Below are 23,256 nucleotides of genomic sequence, written 5' to 3'. Positions count from 1 at the left end.
GCCATAGGATCAACACCCGCAGGAGATGAGTCTCCATAGGTAAAAGTAATCGGCTCTCCAAACGAACCTTGGCCGACTGTCAGATGTGAAGGGTGATGAAACATGAAGTCCGCGAGAGGTAGGAGGAAAGGAGCCTGCAAGCAGATCACCATGCAGTTGATAGCTTGATAGGATAGGGCATTGAAACCCATAACGTGAACCGCCAGGCCATCAAAATGCCTGCATGAGAAAAGAATGAAGTGCAAGTTTCCAAAAAATTGAGGCTTACAAGAGCCACATAAGTCTTTAGAAGCCGTCGCAAATCATGCAAGACGGGAGCACGGGCGGAGGCGCCGACTGAAAATGGCACAACGGCCTTGACAATAGAGATATTGGAAACGTGAGCATGTTGAAACAGGATGGTGGCAGACTGCTGGACATGAGTGCTATCATCATAGGTCGGATTCCCAAAAGCCTCGATAACGCCAAACAAAGAGGCTCTTGGCAGCTGAAAGGATCGAAAACCGAGAAACCACCTGCGTGGGAACATGAAGAATGGTGGATTCCAAAATAACGGGTTCCCGAGAGGAGTACCAACATCACCATGCACCGTCAAAGCACCTCTGGAAGAAGCGTCATAAGAACAGTCATCAGAGGTAGGATTTTTACTGTCTACGAGAGTACCTACCAAAGACGATGATGACGACAAAGATGAGCGGGAAACGATTGAAGAACCGGGCAAGCTTGAGCGGTCACCGAAAATAGGAGATAACGAAAATGGTACTGCTGTTGACTGCACGAAGGATTTTTCGGTGAACAACATAGGCAATGCAGGCTACTGGCTGATCGAAACCCAGATAGATCCGATTTTGAAAGCCTGAAAAGATGATTTGGGCTCATGCAGTTTGCCAATCTGCACCCAAAGAGAGAATGATGCATGGCGCCGAGGCATCTGTGATCTCTTGCTATCTTGGCAAAAAATCGACTTTTATCGCAAATAGTGATTAGGGAGGTTGTGACACGCTTACTCTTCCAGATTGGATGACGTCGAGGGATAGTCCTTTCTCTCTCTCTTGGACGAAGTTGGATAGTAATGCTAGTTTGCCTCTCACGACTAGCATTAAGCTAAAAAAGGGTAAGAAAAATGCAAGTAGGAAAGAAAAAAAAGGATAACTTTTCCAACAAAGCTTTTATAAAAAGACTTTTTATAAGAAAAAATCCTTCGTAGGTGAAAGAACTTCCTATTATTATTTTTTGATTAGAGCAATCATTGACACATAACTCATCTTATCCCACAAAAAGACCTTCAGCCATCTTCATCTTTCTCCCACCCACCATCATTTTTCAGGTCTCTCTTTAACCAGCTCTCTCTCTCTCTCTCTTTAGGGCTGATAGACCCTCGCTCTCTCATTTTTCATTTAGCTTTTGTCAAGTGAAATTTTTTGATTTTGAGAAGTTATCGTATCAACTTTTCATAATTGTCCTTTCGTGAGAATTTTTCTTGCTTCCAAACCTACCCTTAACAACCAGATCTCTTCTTCTTACGTCGTTTTGGAGAGAGAGAGAGAGAGAGCAGCCATGGAGACGAGCGTGGTTCTACTGCGGCTGCCGGCGTGCAACCCTCGTGATAGGTGGACTTCCTCCCTCTCCTTCCTCCCTCGCCATCCCCACCTCCGACCCTCCTCTCTCACGGTACGCTTCTTCCGCCTCTCTCTTCCCTCGACTTCTCTGTCTGTTCTTTGTTTATGCATTCGTTAGAATCGGGATCTCTCTCTCTCTCTCTATGTGTAATCTCGAGCTTGTTTTTCCCTTTTTTCATCGGTTACTGACATTGTAATCTCTATGTGCTACTTCCCGCACTTGTTAATTGCAATAGATGGTTCAGAGGGCGTTTTGAATCGGTATGTAAAATTTCGTGCCCGCAAGCTTGCTGTTATTCGAGGCAGCTAAGGCGGCCATGTACGGGAATTGAGTAAGGTTCGGCGTCAATGAGTGATCGAATGGTACATAAGCCTTAGGTTGCTATTGGTATATATACAGCCATGAATAGTAAATACGCACCCTTATATACCTAGTAAGCAGCGCTTAGTCTTACTTTCGTTTCATCATTTTATATGCTTATATGTACAGACAATCCAATGGTTGGGTTCTCGATGTCAAACTGTTTCTGATTTTAAGAATCAGACCTAATTGCTATTTGATTTAAGAGTTAGGTGGAGCGTGCGGTCATTCTGTAATGTCATGGCAATGATAACAATGATGTGTTAATGTGTCGCGAAAATGCTAGAACAAGGACCCAATGATGTATAGTGTCATCGTCGATTTTGCCGCCCAGGATTATTATAGTATTCTAGCTCACTGATAAGTTGGTTTATCGGATAATTTGACAGGATTTGATTTTGGGAATAAGGTGTTCTCCCGAGCTTTAATCCCAAAACGACTCTGTTATAGCTATAGTAGTCAGGAGATTGTGTGAAATCATCATAAGAGTGCTTAGTTTGTCAGTTATACATAAGAAAGTGTCTTGAAAACGCTTAGAAAGCAAGAGCTGGTTCATGGAAATAGGAGAAACCTGCTACCTTAGTTCAAATTTAGACTGCAAATTTTCTTAACTATTCATGCCAAGAGAATAATGGTGCATTCTCATTTATCTGGAATAGAAAATCTGAGGAATTAACCCTAATTGGTGAAATCATTTTACTCTGACACTAGTAAAACTTATATGGTTCTAACCGTGGTCTAGAAACTGTTGCGAAACCCGAGAGCTAATTGGTTATTAGATGAATTGGCTTTCCTGCTTACTGAGAAGATTTGGAAGTTGCGGCAGTCTAATGTTTATCCATCCTTATGGAATCCAGAGATAATTTTTGACACTTAAGCGAACTCTACCCTTTTGCTGCATTTATAACTGGATCGGATTTTCCGATTTTTCTACCTGACTCGGGCCAAGGTGTGTGCAGTGGTTGGAATTTGGAGTCAAATCCAGGAGTCAGCCAATTGCAGTCAAAAGTTTTTGGGTTCTCAGAAATTGTAAGGATCTTTAGTTTTAACACATAAAGGCCTTGGGTGTGAGAAGGGTGATATCAATTATGAAGTGAGCTGAAACCCAATTGAAATTTTAGCGATACTAAACTCTAACCAATGACACATGCTTTTTCTGTATCTGGACAGAAACAATGACTGGATTATAGTTTTTATGGTGATTATTCTTATAAATGTGCACTAGTTTCAAACTGATATGCACAATATAGGTGATATCCCTCCACATTTTTTGTTAAGCTCAAAACAAATTGCACCATTTTGTAGCTATGTATGGCATATTTTGCAACCATTTATCTGTATATTTGTTTGCCAAGATCTCTGATTTTTGCTTTTTTAGTCATGATTTGTGTAAGGTAGTGTAGACAAGTCTACAAATGAATTCTTCAAGATGAGAAGTCTGCAATCTTAGACTGATCTGCTGCCTATGCTGTCAATTTTCTTTAGCATTTGACTATATTTATTAAGAATTTAGCATATATTAATAAGCTAAGCCTTTTTTTGCCTCTCCTTTTTAAGAATCACTATGTTCTAAATAAGGTTTCGTTATGTTTATCTGACATTTTTTTCAGGTCTCTCAAGGAATGAAGTAATTCCTTTGTATAATAATGAGATAGTCTAGATGATCCTCAAAATAATTCTTTTTTTTTTTTTACATATTTGCAGCCAAAATATCTTTCTTTCACTTTTCATGCTTTAATGGCTTCAGAAATGAGATGTGAATCAACCGCAGGAACAACTTCTAGGTACACATTGATATAATCCAGACTTTTCTTTACTATGCAACCTTTGCTGTGGCTTTAATTCAGTACATCTTATTTGTAAGTTTCATCACATAAATGCTGATATGGCTTAAATTCAGTATTGCCTAAGGTTTGATTATTTATTCTTCTGTTTTCATTTGTGATTATTTAATTCAATGAATACTGAGATATTTGTGTGGTATAAAACAGGGGAACTGATGCTGTGACTGATCTAGATTGGGATAACCTTGGGTTTGGTCTTATACCAACAGATTATATGTATATCATGAAATGTTTTGGTGATGGAAACTTCACCAAAGGTGAACTACAAAAATATGGGAATATTGAATTGAGTCCTTCTTCTGGAGTGTTAAACTATGGACAGGTATTTGGGCTTGATTTTGGTATTTCACCATTTCCTTTAATCCGAATTTCATTGATCTTCAAGCTTTCAATTTAGATCTTCAGTAAACACTTTTATTGCATTATCATATTTTATTGGTGTTAAGCATAGGTACTTGTCTAAAATATCTTCTATCTTGTCTATTCTCTGAGACATATCTGCCGTTATTTATTGTGTCATTATTTATTGTCAGGGTTTATTCGAGGGTTTGAAAGCATACAAGAAAATTGATGGCAATATTTTACTTTTCCGCCCCGAAGAAAATGCTTTAAGAATGAAGATGGGTGCAGAGAGGATGTGCATGCCATATCCATCTGTTCCACAGTTTGTGGATGCTGTAAAGCAGACAGTTTTGGCCAATAGGCATTGGGTACTGCTAAAATTCTTTCTTCCGGAATACTTTGTAGCACTTACTAAATGTTGTATCATCTCGTTTTATTGAGCATTGTATCTCCTATGCAGGTTCCCCCAACTGGTAAAGGTTCATTGTACATTCGTCCACTTCTCATGGGAAGTGGAGCTGTTCTAGGCCTTGCTCCAGCCCCAGAATACACATTTTTGATATATGTTTCTCCTGTTGGAAACTATTTCAAGGTTTGCTTGGATTTTCAGTTTGGTTTTCATGCTAGGTTACTTAAATTGTGAAATCTATTTCTAAGGGTTGTTTTATCTTTTCATACTTAGTTTTTTCTTTTAAATGTTTATTTACGTACTTTACTCCCTGCTGAAGTGAAAGTGGATAAATATGTTGCTTTATCAGCTATTCATTAGTTCCATATTGTGTCAGGAAGGTTTATCACCAATCAACTTAGTTGTTGAGAGTCAGTTTCATCGTGCTACTCCTGGTGGAACTGGAGGTATAAAGACAATAGGGAACTATGCTCCAGTAAGTAACTATATCCTCTTTGTATTGATGTTAATGTAAAGTATGAAAACTCTTCATACCCCATTTCCTTTTGTAGCAATTAGGAATTGTAATATTGTAGTGAACAGCTTCCCACTTTCACAAATGAGTTACGTTTATATGATTTCATGATTGGGTTGTCCCTTGCTGTGGAACTTCTCCCACACCGAATCAAAATGATTAACCCCTATGATTGAACCTGAAGATATATATAGTGCAGTGGAAATTTTCCATTAAAATAAGTGTGTATGGGGTCTTGTCATTGCAAACTCCTTGCATTCTTTTCTAGTTTATCAAAATCTCATGACAAAGGGTATGAAGGTACTTCTCATTACCTAGTCCAATTGATAAATACGTGCATGTAGATCATTTCATGGGTCAAAATTCTAAACAAAACTTAAAATAAGTCACATGCCATTAATGCAAAATGAAAATGCCAAGAGTCCTTATCATTGGTGATGAGCATGGGTGAACTGAGTAGTTTGTGAACTACTGAGTTCAGCTTGTTAAGTGCTTGGTTCAAGCTCATTCACTTACTAAATGAAACAAACTCAAGCTTAAATTTAAAGTCATTTGCTAAACAAGCTGAACTCAAACTTCTGCAGCGTCCATTAAAGAGCTTGATAAACTAGTTTATATCTTGTTTGATAAATTAACATGCGGCACACACCGCATGTTCTGTTTATCTCCAAAAATGAGTGTTCTACTATGGTGGTGAACCGTGAAGCACCTTACCCCCCTGATAAATCATGGGTTCAAAGTCCCAAGATCCCATCTTTTCCATCTTCATTATCAATTTAAAGGAGGTTGGGCTCAGGCTTAGTGTAACTAAGTCAAACTCAGATTGTGTAAGTTCTTCTCATGCACAGCTTTAATTGTCAAGCATCTTTTCAAGTCCTTTATATAATAAATTATGTTAAGAGGTTTAACACAAAAACATCCCCATGCATCTGTGTTGCCTGCTAGTAAACTTTCTCTACATCCTTTTGGGTGGTATGCGTCCTCAAGATATGCCTGTTGGTCAGAGGGAGCTTCCATACCTGATGTGCAATATTTACATCTCGCCTTAGGTCACAAGTTGTACAAGTAATTAAGAAAAAAAATGATATTTACTATTTTATATACCATTAATGGCAGATTTATTTTTTAAATATTGCACCTAAGTCTTTCTAAATTGACATTTGGTTCCTATTTTTTAATTCATTATTTCATTCATTCTTGTAGGTACTGAAGGCACAATCTGCAGCTAAGTCTAAGGGCTATTCTGATGTCATCTATCTTGATTCAATTAAAAAGAAATATCTGGAGGAAGTTTCATCTTGTAATATTTTTGTTGTAAAGGTAAGGCACTTCAGGTGCATGACATCCTACCATTTGCCACTTACAGCAGTTTCATACTTCAAACATTTCTGCCTCATAAAAAATAGTTACATATATTTAGTGGTTTAATACTGAACCGAAAGTCATGTTGAATTGTTTTAGTTGTATTTCTGCAGCATTTTTGAATGCATAATGAAGTTAATGTTGCTAATAGTTGGCCACAAAAGGCTTCAGATGCCAACGATTTCAATTTTGCTTGTTAAGAGAGGAGAAACATGAAACACCTATTCCTTGTAGGATTGGACTTGAATTGAAACTCATTTATTGCTAGTGAATTCAATTTGGGAAGATTATCAAGGCAGCTACCTTGTTTTTCACCCCTTTCTTTCTTTCTATTATTTATCCCTAAATCACTTATACTACTGAATTCCTATTTCTTGTTTTGCCTTCTTTCAGTAGAAGCAACTGACAGTAGTCTTCTTGTTCTGTTCTGTTCTTTCTCTAGCAGAAATAAACTTTGTACTGTATTTGCAAGCATGTTTTAAACTAGTTCTTATATTTCTTGTGTTTCAACATACTCTAGGATAACATTATTTCAACTCCTGTGCTTGAGGGGACAATTCTTCCTGGAATCACGCGGAAAAGTATAATTGAAGTTGCCCGTAGCCATGGTTATCAGGTACCTAACAGACATCTGTAATGTAGCATATGTTGTGAGTTGACAGTGTTTCTTATTGTTTCTGTTGTCTGTTGCCTTTTCTAGAGATTTGTTTTCTGATATATTAGTCTGCAGCATAGTCATAATTTATGCTATTGTTTACTGATTCAGCCATTTTCTTTAGTGCTTTTGATTCATCTTGTCCTTGTAATTTAGCCATAAGCAGCTAAATTCCTTTGATTATTAATGAAAATATCTTCTGCAGCCCTGACAAAATTCACTAGTTAAAGGATGCTTTGCTCTAGTTAAAAGAACGTTATTGTTCTGAAACTTTGGAGAATGAATTACAAGAATTTATGACTTCACATGTGTGCACATGCATATGCTATCTGCATTCTTCCTTGCATAGAATGAAAAGACAAATAGATCCAAGTGTTGATCCTATTGATCACATGAATTAAATCATGTTGTTTTGTCCCACTTGGTGATTTACCTTTAGAAAGCTGCAATTTAGGGAGAAAAGGAAAAAGGTCTTTACTGGAGAATAAGTTGCAGTAATATATTATTATTTAAATGGCATGAGTACGACTGGCTACCTAAGAAGTACTTAACAATTTAACATGGTTGTGAGGTACACGTTTCCACTTTTAGCCAAAAATATAGCTAGTCCTTTTCAACTTTGGTACCATTATCTACTTATATGGTGTTCTCAATAATGCTCCTCAATTTGCATCTACACTTTGGAAGTTAATCTGTTGATATAGTGTGTAGTTTCATTATTTGCTGTTCTGATATCATTCAGTGGTTCCGTTTTTTCTGGATTTGACTCTTCCCAGGCTAGATATGCTTCTGGACTACATTTAAAGCAGTAGAGGGACTCCACGAGTCGTGTTTTACAGCTTATATATTTCATTGTGATGATTAATTTGAAGTTCTGATCTTTCAATTTTCCTTTCTTTTTATATTTTCTAATCTTGTTTTTGTCCTCATTGCTAGCATTTGTTCTGTTCCTTTTGCTGTTATTATCCATAGTATCTGTAGTTCAACAATCTGAAGTTGTACACAATTTCTTCTGCTAAGCTGCATTAAGACTTTCACCTTTATTTCTGTTCAGGTTGAGGAGCGGCCTGTGTCAGTTGATGAATTGATGGACGCTGATGAAGTTTTCTGCACAGGAACAGCTGTGGTTGTGTCGCCTGTTGGTAGTGTCACATATTTTGATAAAAAGTATGACCCATTCTATTACTTTCACTCTCTTTATTTTTGTTTATGTGATTGAAAATTGGATATTGTTGCTATTATGTTATGAAAATTGGATACTGTTTCAAACAAGTGCTTTTACAATTCCTTTCTTTAATTTAGAAAAACATCTTTAGTTTAAGTATTGCTAACTTCTGTGATTCTCAGCGTCCTTATGTCTCAGTGATCTTGAAATAGATGCTATTGGCTATCACAAACAAATTACGACCTGCATAGCTGTTCCATTAGAAAGCATTTCCATGTTTTTTTTTGGAGTAGACATGCATTATTTCGTCTCATTTAGCTTTTTCTTGAATGGAGCAAGTTCCTTGGTTTGATCAACAATTGAAAGTATACACATAGATATGCTGCACATGGAATGCTACAAATGTTTAAGGCATCCTACTTAGCTGCTCTAGTTGTACTATCTTGCTTTCATTTAGCCACTCTTGTGGATTTATCTATGAGACTGGCTATGCAGGCATCTCACTTGCCTGGCCAATTTTTTGTATCATAGTGCCTTTGTTCAACCACTCTATTCTGGTGTGGAGCAAATGATCTGTATATATTTTGTCATGCCTTAAGTTTCAAAATCTATGAGATCTCTACCCTAATATTAGAAGGATGATATGAGTTTTGAAACCAATGCTAAAGATCATGCAAATCTAAGGTCAAATTATTGTAGTTTTTTTTTGAAGAATGAATAATATCAAATACTTGAATGACAGATTTGAGTTGGTCAAATTGATTGTGACTTGGTTGCACAAATTGAGTTGGTGGCCAATTAAATGAGATAGCTTTGTTCTCTTTATTCTCCTTTAAATGTTTTTATTGTAGCAAATATTAGACAATTAGACGGGTACTCAGTGAAAAAGAAGCCAATGTAAGTGAAGTTGGAATGTCTTTGCATTGTTGTCAACTTATGTATTGCAATCATAACTTCCAAATTGAATCTAATGATGATGTCCTTACAGAGTTCTATACGGGAACAAGGGAGTTGGCTTGATGTCTCAGCGGCTTTATTCTGCTCTTACAAGCATACAAATGGGGCTGACAGAGGATAAGATGGGTTGGACAATGGAATTAAGTTAGGGGGATCCAACTTTGGAGGATAACAGGCGTATCCTTGTGCACTATAAGTGTGATAAGTTGCTAATTCTTTAATTAGAGTTTACTTGTTGGCTAGGTAAGACCTGTGATTTAGGTAGTATTATAGATTATTATTTTGGTTTGTAGTCTTTTGGTGGTTCTTTTAAGTTTTTCATTTATTTAAAGTTGGGTTAAAAGTTAAAACTCATGCTGGTACTACCACTGCATACAATTCCATTGCTTCTGAGAGCATTCATGAAGGCTCATACATGCTGGTGAATAAACTTGCAAGCAAACATCAGTAAAGAAGGAGGTCAACTTAGCATGAGAACTCTTTCTTCACCTGTCATTGTAATGCAATTATTTTCTGAAACTAAAGAGTTAATCCCAAAACCACTACACTGCGATTAATTTGTCAAGAAGGAGGTCAACTTATTTTGGCTGTTGTATTTTTAAATAGGCTTGTTTTTTGAAATTGAAAGCGCATTTCATTGACACCAAAACTTTTCTCTGTGGACATCATAAATAAAGAAAATACATATTCCACACCAGAAATGGGGAAGGGCATTTCAACCTTTTGTTAGGATATTGAATTCTTCAATTTTTGTAGAACTTGAGTGTCAATCAATAAGCCTATTCCATGGACTGTAATATAAGGGGGACCTACAATGATAAAAGAAAAAGTTATATGGTGACCACAAATGTTTAATAAACCTGGTTTTTCCTCCTGTCATCCAAATAGAGCGTTTGTCAAGTAGACACTGTGGTACTGCAATGTGTGTTACAAAAGTATCTAGCAAATTTATAAAAGGTTGAAGGCTTGGTGAACCATGTTCTGATCTGTATTCCTTCAAACTTGAATTATTTCTTCAAAGCTAATAAGAAAACAATGCATGATGAAAGTTGGTCATTGGCCACTGCTGAACATTTGAGTGGGATGAAGGGAGTCTGGTGCTGGAAGCAGGTTATGAATAATTTGTTTGACCAATAATTATATTATTGATCATGTCAAATACCATCCAAGACTCAACATGATTCAAACTCAAGATTTGATAAATTTGGGCCATATTTGATTTTTTTTTCTGAAAAGAATTTCTTTTAGATGTAAATTTTTGTGTTCATAATCTTTTCTTTCAAAAGAACGAGTTATTTTTGCCAGCATTATGAGAACATGAGGTTTTCCCTTTTTGATATGTTTTTCAAAGTTTTATTGGAAAGGAAGTTTTTAATGGAATTTTGATCATGATGGGAGCACTAACGTGTCTGTCATAGGGGTGTCAATGGTTAGGGTATGATGAGACCCTGACCTGTACCTGATCCTATAGGGTTCGGGTTTGGTTACAAAGTAGGGGATCCTATTAACCATCCGGATCCATGGGGTCTGATTATTAAATGGGCCAGGTATGGTTTATGAAAATTTATACCAAACCCGGGTCTGACCTGAGTTCCGATTAAAATCCACAATATTTCAATGTAAAAAACTTTAAAAATATTATTTTACCGTGTATGTACCGGTTCTGATTTATGTAATTCTTATGATTTTTCTTATGAAACATTTGATCGGACCTGAATCTGATTCCGAGTTTGGACCACCCATTTTAATAGGGGTCCGACCCATTGACACCCCATGTCTGACCCATGTCTTGCATATTATTGTTGCCAAGGGCATTGCCATGCACAGGTCCTACTCAAGAGAAAGGCATACCTGACCCAACCCAAGGAAGCAACAATCTCAACTTGACCTAGCCAATGTGATCTTTATGAATCCATGGGTCATGTTTGGTTCCAAAGATGGACCTGCTCAGATCATGCGTTATTTTTGGGGGAAGTCTTGCAAGCAGAACCAATTTATATCTCAGCGCTCTCAAACCTGACCCAATTGGTTTTTCACAATATGAACTTTCTCATGGCAAAACCTGTTTAATATCTGAGCCATTTTTTTACTCGAACCAATTGGTTCTTTATGACCGGTATCGAACTGAACCTGAAACCAAAACCATTTAGTAGAGAAACCTATTTTGTAACCAAATTGATTTCAATATGTTTTAAATTCTGTTTGGGTACATGCATGGTACTACTTGTGTTGCAATTTCACTGCACTTGGAGTGTTAGGCCATTACGAGACAGCCTTGGTCTGCAGCTCCTAACGTGCACATGAAAATTTGTTATATATATGATTTCTTCAGCCAGTTAGTTTGAAAATAATATGCATGTAAGGGAAGTTCTTCCTCACGTTCCCCACTGTTTTTTTAATTTATTCTATAAATGTCCATTTACTTTGCATTACCAGTAGCATGAAACAATGTAGCTACGTCACAGTGACTTGCCATTTAGAGGGAGTGTTATGGGTGAAACTACTCAGACTTGCACGAGCGTTATTTTAGTATTTTTAATATTATTTTTATACTTTTAATAATATTTCAATAAAAAGCAATTTTATATATTCAAATATCATTAAAATAAATTTTTTTAAAAATCTATGGTGTCGTATCCTATTCTTTTTTAGAAAAAAATGAACTTGTGTGTCAAACTTGAGTCTTGTGTCGGGTCGTACCAGTGTGCCTAAGCTCTTTCTCTCTCTCTCTCTCTCTCATGAAAGCACCCTCTTAGCGACTTGACAGCATGATTGATGGATTATGCAAGCTGCCAAAGGTCAAGTTGCCAAACAATATCAGATTTCTTGGGTATTTCTGAACTTTGAAACACATCTGGATATCTGCGAGCTTCCAAGTTTTCCAATGATCGTACAACAATTTCTTTTAAAAGTACCAATCCTAATGCACAAAAAATGAAGTAAAAGAAAATGACTCCAGAATTGCCAACTTGCTTTCAGATTGGCCGGATCTAATGCTGGATTAGCGCCAGTACTACAACAGTTCTAGGGCCAAGGCTGACATAAATGTTGGGCTCACTCATTATTGGTTGGCAAGCATTTCAAGTCATGCTGATTGGAATTCGTATACTCCTGCTGCTTCAGCAGCTGCAACAGCAGCAGCAGATACGATTTGTTCTCTTATCGCTTCAGAAACATCTTGGGTAAGTCCATCAATAGTAGACTTGTAGCAATGGGGACTGAAAAAAAACATGACTAACAAACATGGTTGATCCATTTAGCGTGCCATATGAGTGCTTGTAAACCAAAAACTGTTCCGTTTCCATTTAACTATTTGACTGAAAAATCAAGTGCATTGGATGCTTCCCACCCATCGATCGTGACAGCAAAGAAACAAGCACAAACCAAAATGGCAATGTAAATTGTTGCCCTATATATTCTAATGGGTTATTGATATAACAAAGATTTCATCAAATTCTATATATTCATTAGGCATGCCTTGTTTTTTTTTTCCCATTCAAAATGAGAATTCAAGGAGGAGAAAAATAAGAAAAAAAAAGAGAACATCCAAATATGTTTGATCATATAGTGCAATTGGCTATCACCAAATCCCGGACCTTCAAATTTCCAATGACAAGTACGTCCGTCAAACATGCAAGAAATCCTGCATTCTTTGGTTAAGTACCAACGAATGCCGTACTGACACAGTCGTCTTTTTTTCTTTTTTTAAAGGCAAGCTGGGGTTAGGCAGACACCTACCAGTTATACAACTATACCATTGGTTTTTGAACCTAAAACATCCCAACACAAGCTGACATGCACTAGCTGCTCCTACCAGACAAGCTGAGCCCCCGTTGGTACTGACACAGTAGTCTTTGGTACTGATCATTATGTAGAACCATTCTAAATACAGGGACAAGCTTCGGTTTTCTACTGTTACATATTTCATGTACAATAGTTTGAGGATCACTGGAGCAATATCTCAGTAACGCGAAACGTACGTCAGGACAACAATGAGCGCAAAGCAGTCAGATGATTTTTAATAATTTAAAGAGGCTGAAGGAAAGAAATGAGTGGTACTCATTCAACTATGGAATGTTTTTGTTGCAATTGCAGCAGTGGCAGTACCTACGACTAACTCGAGTGCACAGAAAAGAAGATCAAGACAGTGGAGCTCTCGAAATCTGAGTCATGCTATCGACTTTCCTCAAGAAAACAAAATGAATAAAGGTCTTCAGAGATAACTTCTGACGTTGTACATCTCGCTGTTGCATATTTTGGATTCCTCTCAATTGGAAGAAAAGCAAAGAAACTTAATATAACGTCATTCTTCAGCCCTTACTCGAATGAAACAATCTCTCTCTCTCTCTCTCTGTGTGTGTGTGATGAAAGCATGCAAATGAAATATGCTAAATCAAGTGCTTAACGGTTTTTTCAGGTTTTTATTTTTTGTTTTCTCAATTCTGAACCCATAATGAGTTCGGCATGCTTGACTTACTAGGAATTGACACCTGGATCATGTTTCTTGATGGAAAAAAATGATATTTGAAGTATAAAAAATTTACGAAGATTTTGGGCCATCGTTTTTTCAAACCTAATAAAACCTACCAATATGTCAAAATCTAATGATCTAACTGCTGATCCCTATAAAACATGCACGTAGATCACATCTGTACAGTGAGAATTTAAAAATAAAACAAAAGAGCCTGAAAAACCCATTTATCATGCTTTCATTACTCTCTCTCTCTAGACTAGATAGATGTCATAGACAATACTAAAGGTATGCAAAGAAAAAGAACCAACTTTGAAACAAACCAGTCAAACACACAATGACAACATTCATTAAATGAAACAATAACCAAAAATTCTAAAAGATGTACACTGATATACACTTTCAAACCCATATCCTAAAATCTATGACACATAGTAATTTGGTTCTAACATGGACGCTGGTACCATTCCTTGCTGCTGGGGCAGGAAAGGAAAATCAGATCCGCAGCAGAAAGATGAATTGAGATCAGACCAATTAGTGTTTTCTAGTCCATACACAGAGCTCAATCCCTGAAAAACTTGCAAGTTGTCATTCTGTTCAGCAGGAAAACCAATAGACGACCCCTCCTCAAACATGTTGCTCATTGTCCTCTTCACCTGACATTGGTTCACTACATGATCCCCATCATTGATAGAGCTGCAAGCTTCACTGAAAGAGAAATCGTTGTTCAGACTACCATAGTCATTGGTGCAAGATGGGTAGAGCTGCGGTCCAAGGATTCTGGTCTTATCACATTCATCAACACCTGAATATCTTGCTTCGGTAATTCTCGGCATTGTCTTGAACGAATATTGGTTATACACAGATGGATCATGGCTTTGATGTGCAATGTATGATGGAAGTGGAAGGGATGGTTGAGACCAATAAGAATTTTGCTGTCCCATATTGCTAAAAAATGCCATGAATGGGTCTTCCAATTTCTTTTCATTATTCATAGATGATACATTTAGAGCTTGTACTTGCTCCTTTCTTATGCCCAGTAGCTTCTTCTTCAGCTTGGTGTTCCAATAATTCTTGATGTCGTTATCAGTTCTCCCTGGTAATTGGGATGCAATTATAGACCACCTGACCATAAACATCATAAATATATCTAAGTAAACGATAAAAAGATAAGATGGGCATTATCGTGGAAGAAAAACCATTAATTACTAACATTTAACAAGAATGATAATTGGAACCCTTTTTTCAGATTGGTGCAAACTACCTGCTTCCGATGCTTATATAAAGGCTGCAGATGATGTTATCTTCCTCCTCTGAGAAGCCACCGTGCTTAATATTTGGTCTGAGATAGTTCAACCATCTCAATCTGCAACTCTTCCCGCACCTCTTAAGCCCTACAATAAAAAATAAATTAATTATCACTAGTCCATCCCTTTTACTGCAATGAAAACGAAGTGGTGACTTGTTATTTTTCTTTTCTTTTTTATTTTTCTAGGTTGGGTTTCACCTCCCTCTCTGGTTCAATGACATAGAGAAGACATCACATGAATCTCAAATATAGATCAAGACTACTTTTGTTCCGTTCATAAAAGAAATAGTTATATTGCAAAACATATTTGAGATCTAGCTAGGAAAATGTTTTACGTGAGTCTTGGGGATGGAAATGATGTTTTACTAAGACATATTGTGTTTTTCCTAGTAACTGGTGAAAACCATGTCTTTCACCGAGTTCATTGGCTTAAAAGTTTAAAACCGCAACGGCTTCGGAGACAGACACCCGTGGGTTTCGAACTCGTGACATCCCATCAACTAGCAGAGGACATCTTATTCATTGAGACATAAGATTTTCAGTGAAATAGAAACAGGCCATGCAACTCATGATGATAGATAGGGAGGTGCTAGATGCTCTAAATTTTTTTTTTTTTGGGAAGGGGGGGGGGGGGGTTGGGTGGGTATGGCAACTCACCTATCTTCTGTGGCAAGGCAATCCAGTTTCCTCCAGTACCGTGCTGTTGGATGAACTCCCTTAGCCTGTTATCCTCCTCAGGAGACCATGGTCCTCTCTTGACATTAGCTTTGTCACAGCAAGGAGCCCTCCCCATGGCTTGTATAAAGCACAGCTGGTATGTTGGAAGGTGGGAGAAAGATGAAACGAAGAGAGAGACGATGCTGATGAAGAAAAAGGGCGAAGAAAAAAGTAGGGAGAGAGAGAGAGAGCCAAATCTTTCATGTGAAATTTAATATAAGGAGTCGTAATTAAGACGGGGCTACTGTACAAAAAAGCAAAAGGACGGTAGCATTAAAATATAGACGATTTAAAAAAGCAGAGAAATGGAGGAGGAAGACTCGGTTTTTTTTCTTCTTCTTGTCTTTCTTGCAGTAGAATCTATCACAATTTCACCACCCCCAGGAAGCCTTAGTCCTGCACGTGCCCACCCTCGGTTGACGCTCAACCCATCCGATCGATCCCGAGACTAATGGTGCTTGATTTGCAATATAATACATTTTTTTTTGTATGAAAAGTAAAGACACCATGAGGCCACCCTTACAGGAACTTGTAGGAGGAATTCACATGGACCTAGAGCCTCAATGTGATCCATCTGGCTTTTTTCTTTCTTTCTTTTTTGAATTTACAATTTTATTTTTTATTGATTTTTTTACTAGGTCAAGGATAACTCTTCATTCTGATCACACATTGGCCTGCCTCCTGTTGGTCAAATCTGTGAGGTTTCCCTGTACAACTAGCTTCAACCTTGCGTTTTGAATCGATATTTTGATATCATTTATGGCTTGTAGCATCACTGATATTCTAAGATATCTTGATTTTATAATGATATTTTCAAAGGCAGATGTAGGACCAAAAAAGTTTGTCAAATATGACCTATGGGGATATTAGCGCCATAAAAACAATCCTTGTAGCTTTTATATTTTATTTATATATAGTTTTGAATATATTTAATTTTTTAATTTCATTTATGATGATATTTTCTGACTTTCCACCTAGAAAAACAAGAATTTTCAAAATATCACGCGACTTTCCTAAGAACGAGATTTGCGACATTATTGGTCACCCCATTGAGACTAAGTGGCCCTAGTTGGTACTGAATTAGGTCCCCACAAATTAAACTAGCATGTTTCACAAGACAAGCCAAAAGGTAGGGTCAGCCGATAACCTAATGGGCTAAATCCCTAGGGCCAGATGGGATCTGGTCCGAGGTATAGGTTAACAAAATAAGCATCACCCTGCACCTAGACATGCCAGGCAGCTAGCTAGGTCCGTCCACCCTGTACACCTCTAGAGTTAGTACCTTGGTACCATATCTTGTGAGGCCTATCTCAGAATAGCATTGCTCTTTGTGTGATGTGAAGTTTCTTGGAAATCAGTGTTAATTTATGATATGGTGTCCTTTTAAAAGTGTAACCGCGTGATGTTTAAACGAAAATAAAAAGAAAGAAAGGTGGGAACGCATGAATATGGAAACGAGTATGTCGCATGGGCATGGGAAAAAAGGGCACGGGATATTTGTGTAAGTGTGCAATTAAGGGTAGCATAAAGGGGACACGATAGTAAATTGTGTTAGAAAAGTTTTAAAATTAAAATCTTGGTGATTTTGTTTACTACTAAAAGTGCTTTGAAAAAGTTTAGTCTCATATTTAAGAGGAAAAAGTTTTTTAAGAGGTTTAAATCGAGAGTTTGTTATCTATTCTTTACTTTGGTAAGCCTTGAGTCTTTAGGTGGTTTGCAGACGTTGCTACACATCGTGCAACAACGGACGTGTTGTTCGTGCACGCGTTTATGCGCAAAAGTGCTTGAGGTGCAATGTGATGTTTTGATGGTGCATTTTGCACTTCGCACGTTTGCAGCGGTGCGGGTGCATATGAGGCACAAATGATCGTTTTGACTTTTCGGTTATGAGATATCTGGCCGTTTTGAAAGGTTTTAATAGCATTTATATTGAGTTTATGGTGCTTTGTGGCTGTTAGACGATTTTGAAGGCCTTTGATTGACAATCAAAGGTGAGTAACCGTTTAAGGATCTTTTCTTCCTATTTTCAAATTGTTAGGATTATAGCCATTAATCTCAAAATGTTTTGGCCTGGTTAGTCTATAAATCTCTTCCTTTTTCATTTTTTGGATCATCAAAATTTCTGACTCTTCAATTTTCTTCTTTCTTTCTTTTCGGTTTGACTTGCAGAGTTCATGTGTGAGAGAGGTCATCTGTTCTTGCGAAGCAGTGACTCTCTTGAGGTTCAAGCCTAGTGGTATCCTGAGAACTTAGTCGTAACAAAACTATTTTTCGCATCTTCGGAATTCTCAGAGTGAGGCGATTGAAGTTCTAAAGATAGCGATCTTAAGAACATGCCTCTAAGCTTGAGATCTCTTTTCTAAAATCCATTTTATCACAAGGTTGTAATAACAAATTGGAGTACCCTTGTGACATAGGAATCTGTCTAAAGCAGAGCATAGGTTGATCCGTTTATGGCCTTGACCCTGGCTCTTTCTAAGTCAGGTCAGGCTCGTTAGCAATCTGGATGGATCACGACTGATAATTTTTATCTGTAGACAACATTTTTCCAAAAAAGCTTTGGTACCTTTGCCCACCTGCCTTAGACCCATTTTAGCTGCTAAACATAGATATAGTGGCACCTTAGTAGGTTTTGTATTTTGTAGGTTTCTTATATATATATATATAGTAGAGCGAAGGTATTTAATGATAGGTGTTTAATGGGATTTTCCGGTTTTATTCATTTTATTTTTAAATTCTAACCATACAGATGTGATCTATGTACTTGACTTTATAGAATTCATTCCTTGAAGTGTTTGATTGGGTGAGATTGTATAAGGTTCAAAAAATTAACAGTCCAAAACCTTTGGAAATATTTGAGGCTCCAAAAATTCATTTTTTTTCATAAAAAACACATGATCCAGGTATGGATTCCTCGTAAATCTACCATGCCCAACACATTTATGGAGTTGGAACTGCAAAAAAAACACCAAAGAGCAGAAAAACCCATTAAACACCTACGCTCTACTCATATATATATATATATATATATATATATATATTACATAATCTAGTAACAAGTGGCCTCATAATTGCACATTGTTTAATAAGAGTGAGAATAAAAGGATAGAAAGGGGATTCCCAGAAAGCCAATCTAGGCTTTCTTTACATCAAGTTTATGTGTAACAACCGCGTGTTGGTTTTACCGCTGTTTAGTTTTCCCAAGACAGACTACGGCCATTTGTCAACACGGTAATATGAACTAGTCATATATGTAACAACGTTATGTTGAATTTTCCTTCGTTCACACTCCACATCAAACACCTTTTTGCTCGGCCCACCAATCACCTGTGGTCCATTTCACATATATATTTTTTGTTAGTCAATGCACCATTTCATATTACTCATACCAAGACTAAGAAACCCTAGATGCCCAAGTTAACAATATCAAGCTTTTGACTTCCTAACACTTGCAGACATTCCATCTACTTGCTAGGGGAACCAAATCCCTCTCTCTCTCTCTCTCCCTCTCGGTATGTGTGTCCAAGTCAAGGATTTGAAATTCAAGTGAATCCAATACATTTCTTGATGTTAAATAACTTGGCTTATAAGGCTCCTTGTCTAGTTGGTTAGGGAGAGCATTGGGATGTCCCTAAGTCCTGGACTTCACAAGTTTGAATTCTCCCTATGATCAAACACGTGACAGACATGGTACAGCACTGTAAAGCTGGTCCACTCTCCGGCCGTTTATCTCAATTGGGGGACCAATTAAGGCTTGATTTATCATTAAACCTATTATATAAGTGCGTGGGATGAATTTATTTTTGTAATGACATTTGATTGTTAACGCTGCTAAACATAGATAAAAGCTCGTTAATGCGGGTAATAAGGTGCCGCTATAGCTGCTATATATTTCTCGCTGTGCTTATTGGTTAAATGGTCAGATGATACAACATGAAAGCGGATGTAATAGCTAGCCCAGTGAATGGATGCCTTGCGCCCCACCTCCCCCGTTCCTTCCAAATTGGCAGTGATTGGACTGAATATCTTGCAAGGTACTCCATCTGATCCAATGTTAGTCAGAATCAGTATCGGCCAACGAATTCATGAGGGAATCCCCATTCTGATTCTGAGCTGAATCGAAAGTGAATCAACCTATTTTTAACCAGCAGATGGCACGTCATAAAATATTAAAGAATATTTTTAAAGATTTTAATTTTTTTTTTAAAAAAATTTAAACTATTTTTTAAAATATAAAAATAAGACGAATCTGCTTCGTTTCGTATTGATTTCTTGCTGATTGTATCGATAGAAATCAGCTGATTCAGGCCGATTCGCAAATGTGGATCTCCCCTCATACGACATAGACTCATGAAGCCATGGTGGAATGCTTCTTCAACGGATTGAACTATGCCCACAGACTCGTCAAAAGTTTCGAGAGAGAGAGAGAGAGAGAGAGAGAGAGAGAGAGATGCACACTTCCGCAAATGTTGAAATTAATCAACCTTTAAGCAAAAATATTGTTTTGAAAAATCCCCAAACAAGGTAAGAGGGGGGGGGGACCAATACACGTTTGACATTCCTAATCTACCAAAAGACGTTCCTTCTTTCTTGTTTTTTTTTTGCGAGATCATGAATGGATTCGATTAACTGCCATTGAAAGTTATAACGAGCAAATCTCATTTGTTTATTTACGGAGACAATAGAGAAGACAGGCGTGCTGTGCTGCCTTATGAGTCATGGATACGCTTTTCAATCTGCAAAACGTTGCACATGGGGTTGACTCTAATACTACGTACGTACGTACAGCCTGTTCCTGCCAGCTAGAATAATAATTGGGATGATATGGCATTTTACGTTTCTTTAAAGTAAAAAAAAAAAACAAAAACCCAGAGTACTGACTCTGTCTTTTTTTTTTTGAAAGAAGTAGAGTACTGACTCTGTCAACTTGGCAGTCCTGTGGATATGTTTATTTAATTGTAGGTGAAAATGATAATACAGACAACTTTGGTTTTTGAAACAGAACAAGATGGACACTGTTCTCGAATCAAGATTTTCAAATGAAGTTTTATCTCACCCTTGAATTCATATAAAACTATAATATATGTTGGTGTCTTAATCTGATCTCAACAAGTTAGTGTGGTGTTCGTTATTAGGGCTTATGATGACCCCCATATTTCCTGTCACCATGAGCTAATGTTTAGCGTCATAATTGGACAAACTTTTTATTAAAGTCTTCAATACCCTATGATGTGATATTGAGCCAACTAATTAACTAAGACTTCATAATTTACGTAGCTCTTGTGCATGTGCTTCATTATTTGTTTTCAAGGTGAATTATTCTGATATATATATATATATATATATATATATATATATATATATATATATATATATATATATTCTACTAAATAAAACATAAAGATCACACCTATGAGTTTAAATTAAACACAAAACACATGAAGTATACACATTAGTCACCTTAGTCACTCTCTCTCTCTCGGTCCCAAACCGCCTGATAGATAAATAGTATGAAAGATACACATTAGTCTCTCTCTCTCTCTCTCTCTCTCTCTCTCTCTCTATATATATATATATATATATATATATATATATATATATATATATATATATATATATATATATATATATATATATATATATATTGGCTACCGATGACAGTAAGCAACTAATGTGTAAAAATCAGTATTTTCTTAAAAAAATCTTATTTTTTTTAGATCAAGTGTTACGAATGTGATATACAACACTTGATCAATTGGGCTTCAAAATAAAGCCAGCACATAAGTTAACTTTGGTGTAGTGAAGCTCAAGCTTTATTGAGGTTATGGGAGGGCTAATATTTGGTGCTATTGATGACTCAGAACTATTGAACAAGAAATCATAGGTTCAAATTTCATACTCAATCTGATCACATAGATGTGTTCAACATAGTTTGTTTGCAGAGGATCAAACATTGGAGTGTGTTATTTCTATCTAAAGCTATGTTTTTTTGAGTACTGAAATGTTAGTGTATTGCGTGCCATTGATTTTTTAAGCCCTTATAAAACCTGTTTACATGTCACAATTACATGATTTAAAACTCATTTTCTATTAAACAGACCTTGTAGATCACATCTATAAGGTCTGATTTACAAAAAAAAAATTCTAAAAAGTATGAAAATAAGGCTATGTTTACTCAATATTTAATATTAACCCTCCCATATATAATAAGTCTATGCTATGCTTTACCTTTTAAGGAGCCTTCCGAGTTGACCAGAAACCTACTCTTCCTATCAAGATGTTATGAGGGTGTCAACGTAGTTGTTATGAAGCTTCTAAAACATATGCAATTTTTTATTTAAGCAAGGTGTATAAGACGCAGTCTTTTATTTTCAAATTAATTTTGACTTCTAAAGTTGATGAAAAGTGATTGCGTTTTAATTCATGAATGAGTATCCTTTTGAAACAGTGCCTTCACACGAGCCTTCATCTACCAAGAAATTAAAAAGGCACACCAGCCTGTAGAAGAAGTCATTTGGAGAATTCAAAATTCCCATATGTTCACTTGATAATTGAACACTTTATGAATCAGTGGGATTTTAAAAGAGCATAGCATACAATAGCCCCATGATCCTTAGAAGAAAAAGAAAAGCAAAAAATAAATAAAAAAGGGAAAGAGGGGGAAAACATAATGCCAAAATTTTCTTATAACATAATTCTTGTGTCAGCAATGACATCTACAGAACTACTAAATAAACCTTGAATTTGCCAGGGTAGTCAATAACACCGCAATTTTAAAAACTAAGTACCTATAAAAATATTTGTAAGCTACTAGCGGTTCAAAGAAAAATGTCAAAGTAGATCTTTATTACAAATTTAAAGAATCTTACTCCACTATTACTTGTTTCCACTTCCCCTTTCGGTTAATTAGCAAGTGGGTGTATATATATAGAAAAAGTGGTAGCTGCGCAACCCTTAGGTGGCAGCTACGAGTGAAATGCTGCTGAACGTTCATTGCGAAGTGATGATGCTCAACATCTTTTTCACGCAAAAAATGCTGTCAGCATCAAAATCGAGCAAAAAAACTTTAGACCTCTACTAAAGGTCCGTTTCTCCACTTGGACCTTTAGCGACGGTCAGAACTGCCGCTAACACCCCATGGGATGCGCACTTTATTTTTAAAAAGATGGTTCAAAAAACTGCGACTAAAGGTCCCAATGGGAAAACAGACCTTTAGTGGCGGTCAAAACGGCCGTTAAAGGTCATTTTCATGATTTTGAAGTTGAATAGTGTTTTTTGCGAGAAAAAGACACTGACCGCGATGGATGCTCAACAACGTTCTGCTCGTAGCTGTGCACCTAAGGGTTGTGCAGGTCACATTGCTCACATTATATATATATACACACACACACACACACGAGTGAATAATCAAACACACATTTTGTCTTACACTAAATTGGACGAACGCGTGTTGCAGATCACGCGTGTGATCAACAACACATTTTTTGACCTTTAGTGGTGGTCCTCCCGCCACTAAGCATAAAAAAAAACA

The 23,256-nt window shown here is 36.8% G+C and overlaps 2 protein-coding genes across 2 annotated transcripts; one reads left to right on the top strand and one right to left on the bottom strand.

Annotated features, from left to right (window-relative positions):
* Nucleotides 1-1,475: 1,475 nt before the first annotated feature.
* On the top strand, nucleotides 1,476-9,637 carry LOC149847657 (branched-chain amino acid aminotransferase 2, chloroplastic-like). Its single transcript, XM_090009065.1, has 10 exons — nucleotides 1,476-1,671; nucleotides 3,685-3,764; nucleotides 3,972-4,146; nucleotides 4,358-4,534; nucleotides 4,627-4,758; nucleotides 4,952-5,050; nucleotides 6,293-6,409; nucleotides 6,972-7,067; nucleotides 8,161-8,273; nucleotides 9,260-9,637. The coding sequence occupies exons 1-10, from the start codon at nucleotides 1,558-1,560 to the stop codon at nucleotides 9,375-9,377; spliced, it is 1,221 nt and encodes a 406-aa protein (XP_089865191.1). The 5' UTR covers nucleotides 1,476-1,557; the 3' UTR covers nucleotides 9,378-9,637.
* A 4,373-nt stretch (nucleotides 9,638-14,010) lies between these two features.
* On the bottom strand, nucleotides 14,011-15,828 carry LOC149847656 (transcription factor MYB63-like). Its single transcript, XM_090009056.1, has 3 exons — nucleotides 15,666-15,828; nucleotides 14,964-15,093; nucleotides 14,011-14,824 (listed from the first exon to the last, which is right to left on the bottom strand). The coding sequence occupies exons 1-3, from the start codon at nucleotides 15,799-15,801 to the stop codon at nucleotides 14,122-14,124; spliced, it is 969 nt and encodes a 322-aa protein (XP_089865182.1). The 5' UTR covers nucleotides 15,802-15,828; the 3' UTR covers nucleotides 14,011-14,121.
* Between the last annotated feature and the right edge of the window lie 7,428 nt (nucleotides 15,829-23,256).

Source organism: Nuphar pumila, chromosome 1 (assembly GCF_984573655.1).
Source record: "Nuphar pumila chromosome 1, dmNupPumi1.hap1.1, whole genome shotgun sequence".
Taxonomy (NCBI): domain Eukaryota; kingdom Viridiplantae; phylum Streptophyta; class Magnoliopsida; order Nymphaeales; family Nymphaeaceae; genus Nuphar; species Nuphar pumila.
This window is presented reverse-complemented; position numbering and strand designations above follow the sequence as displayed.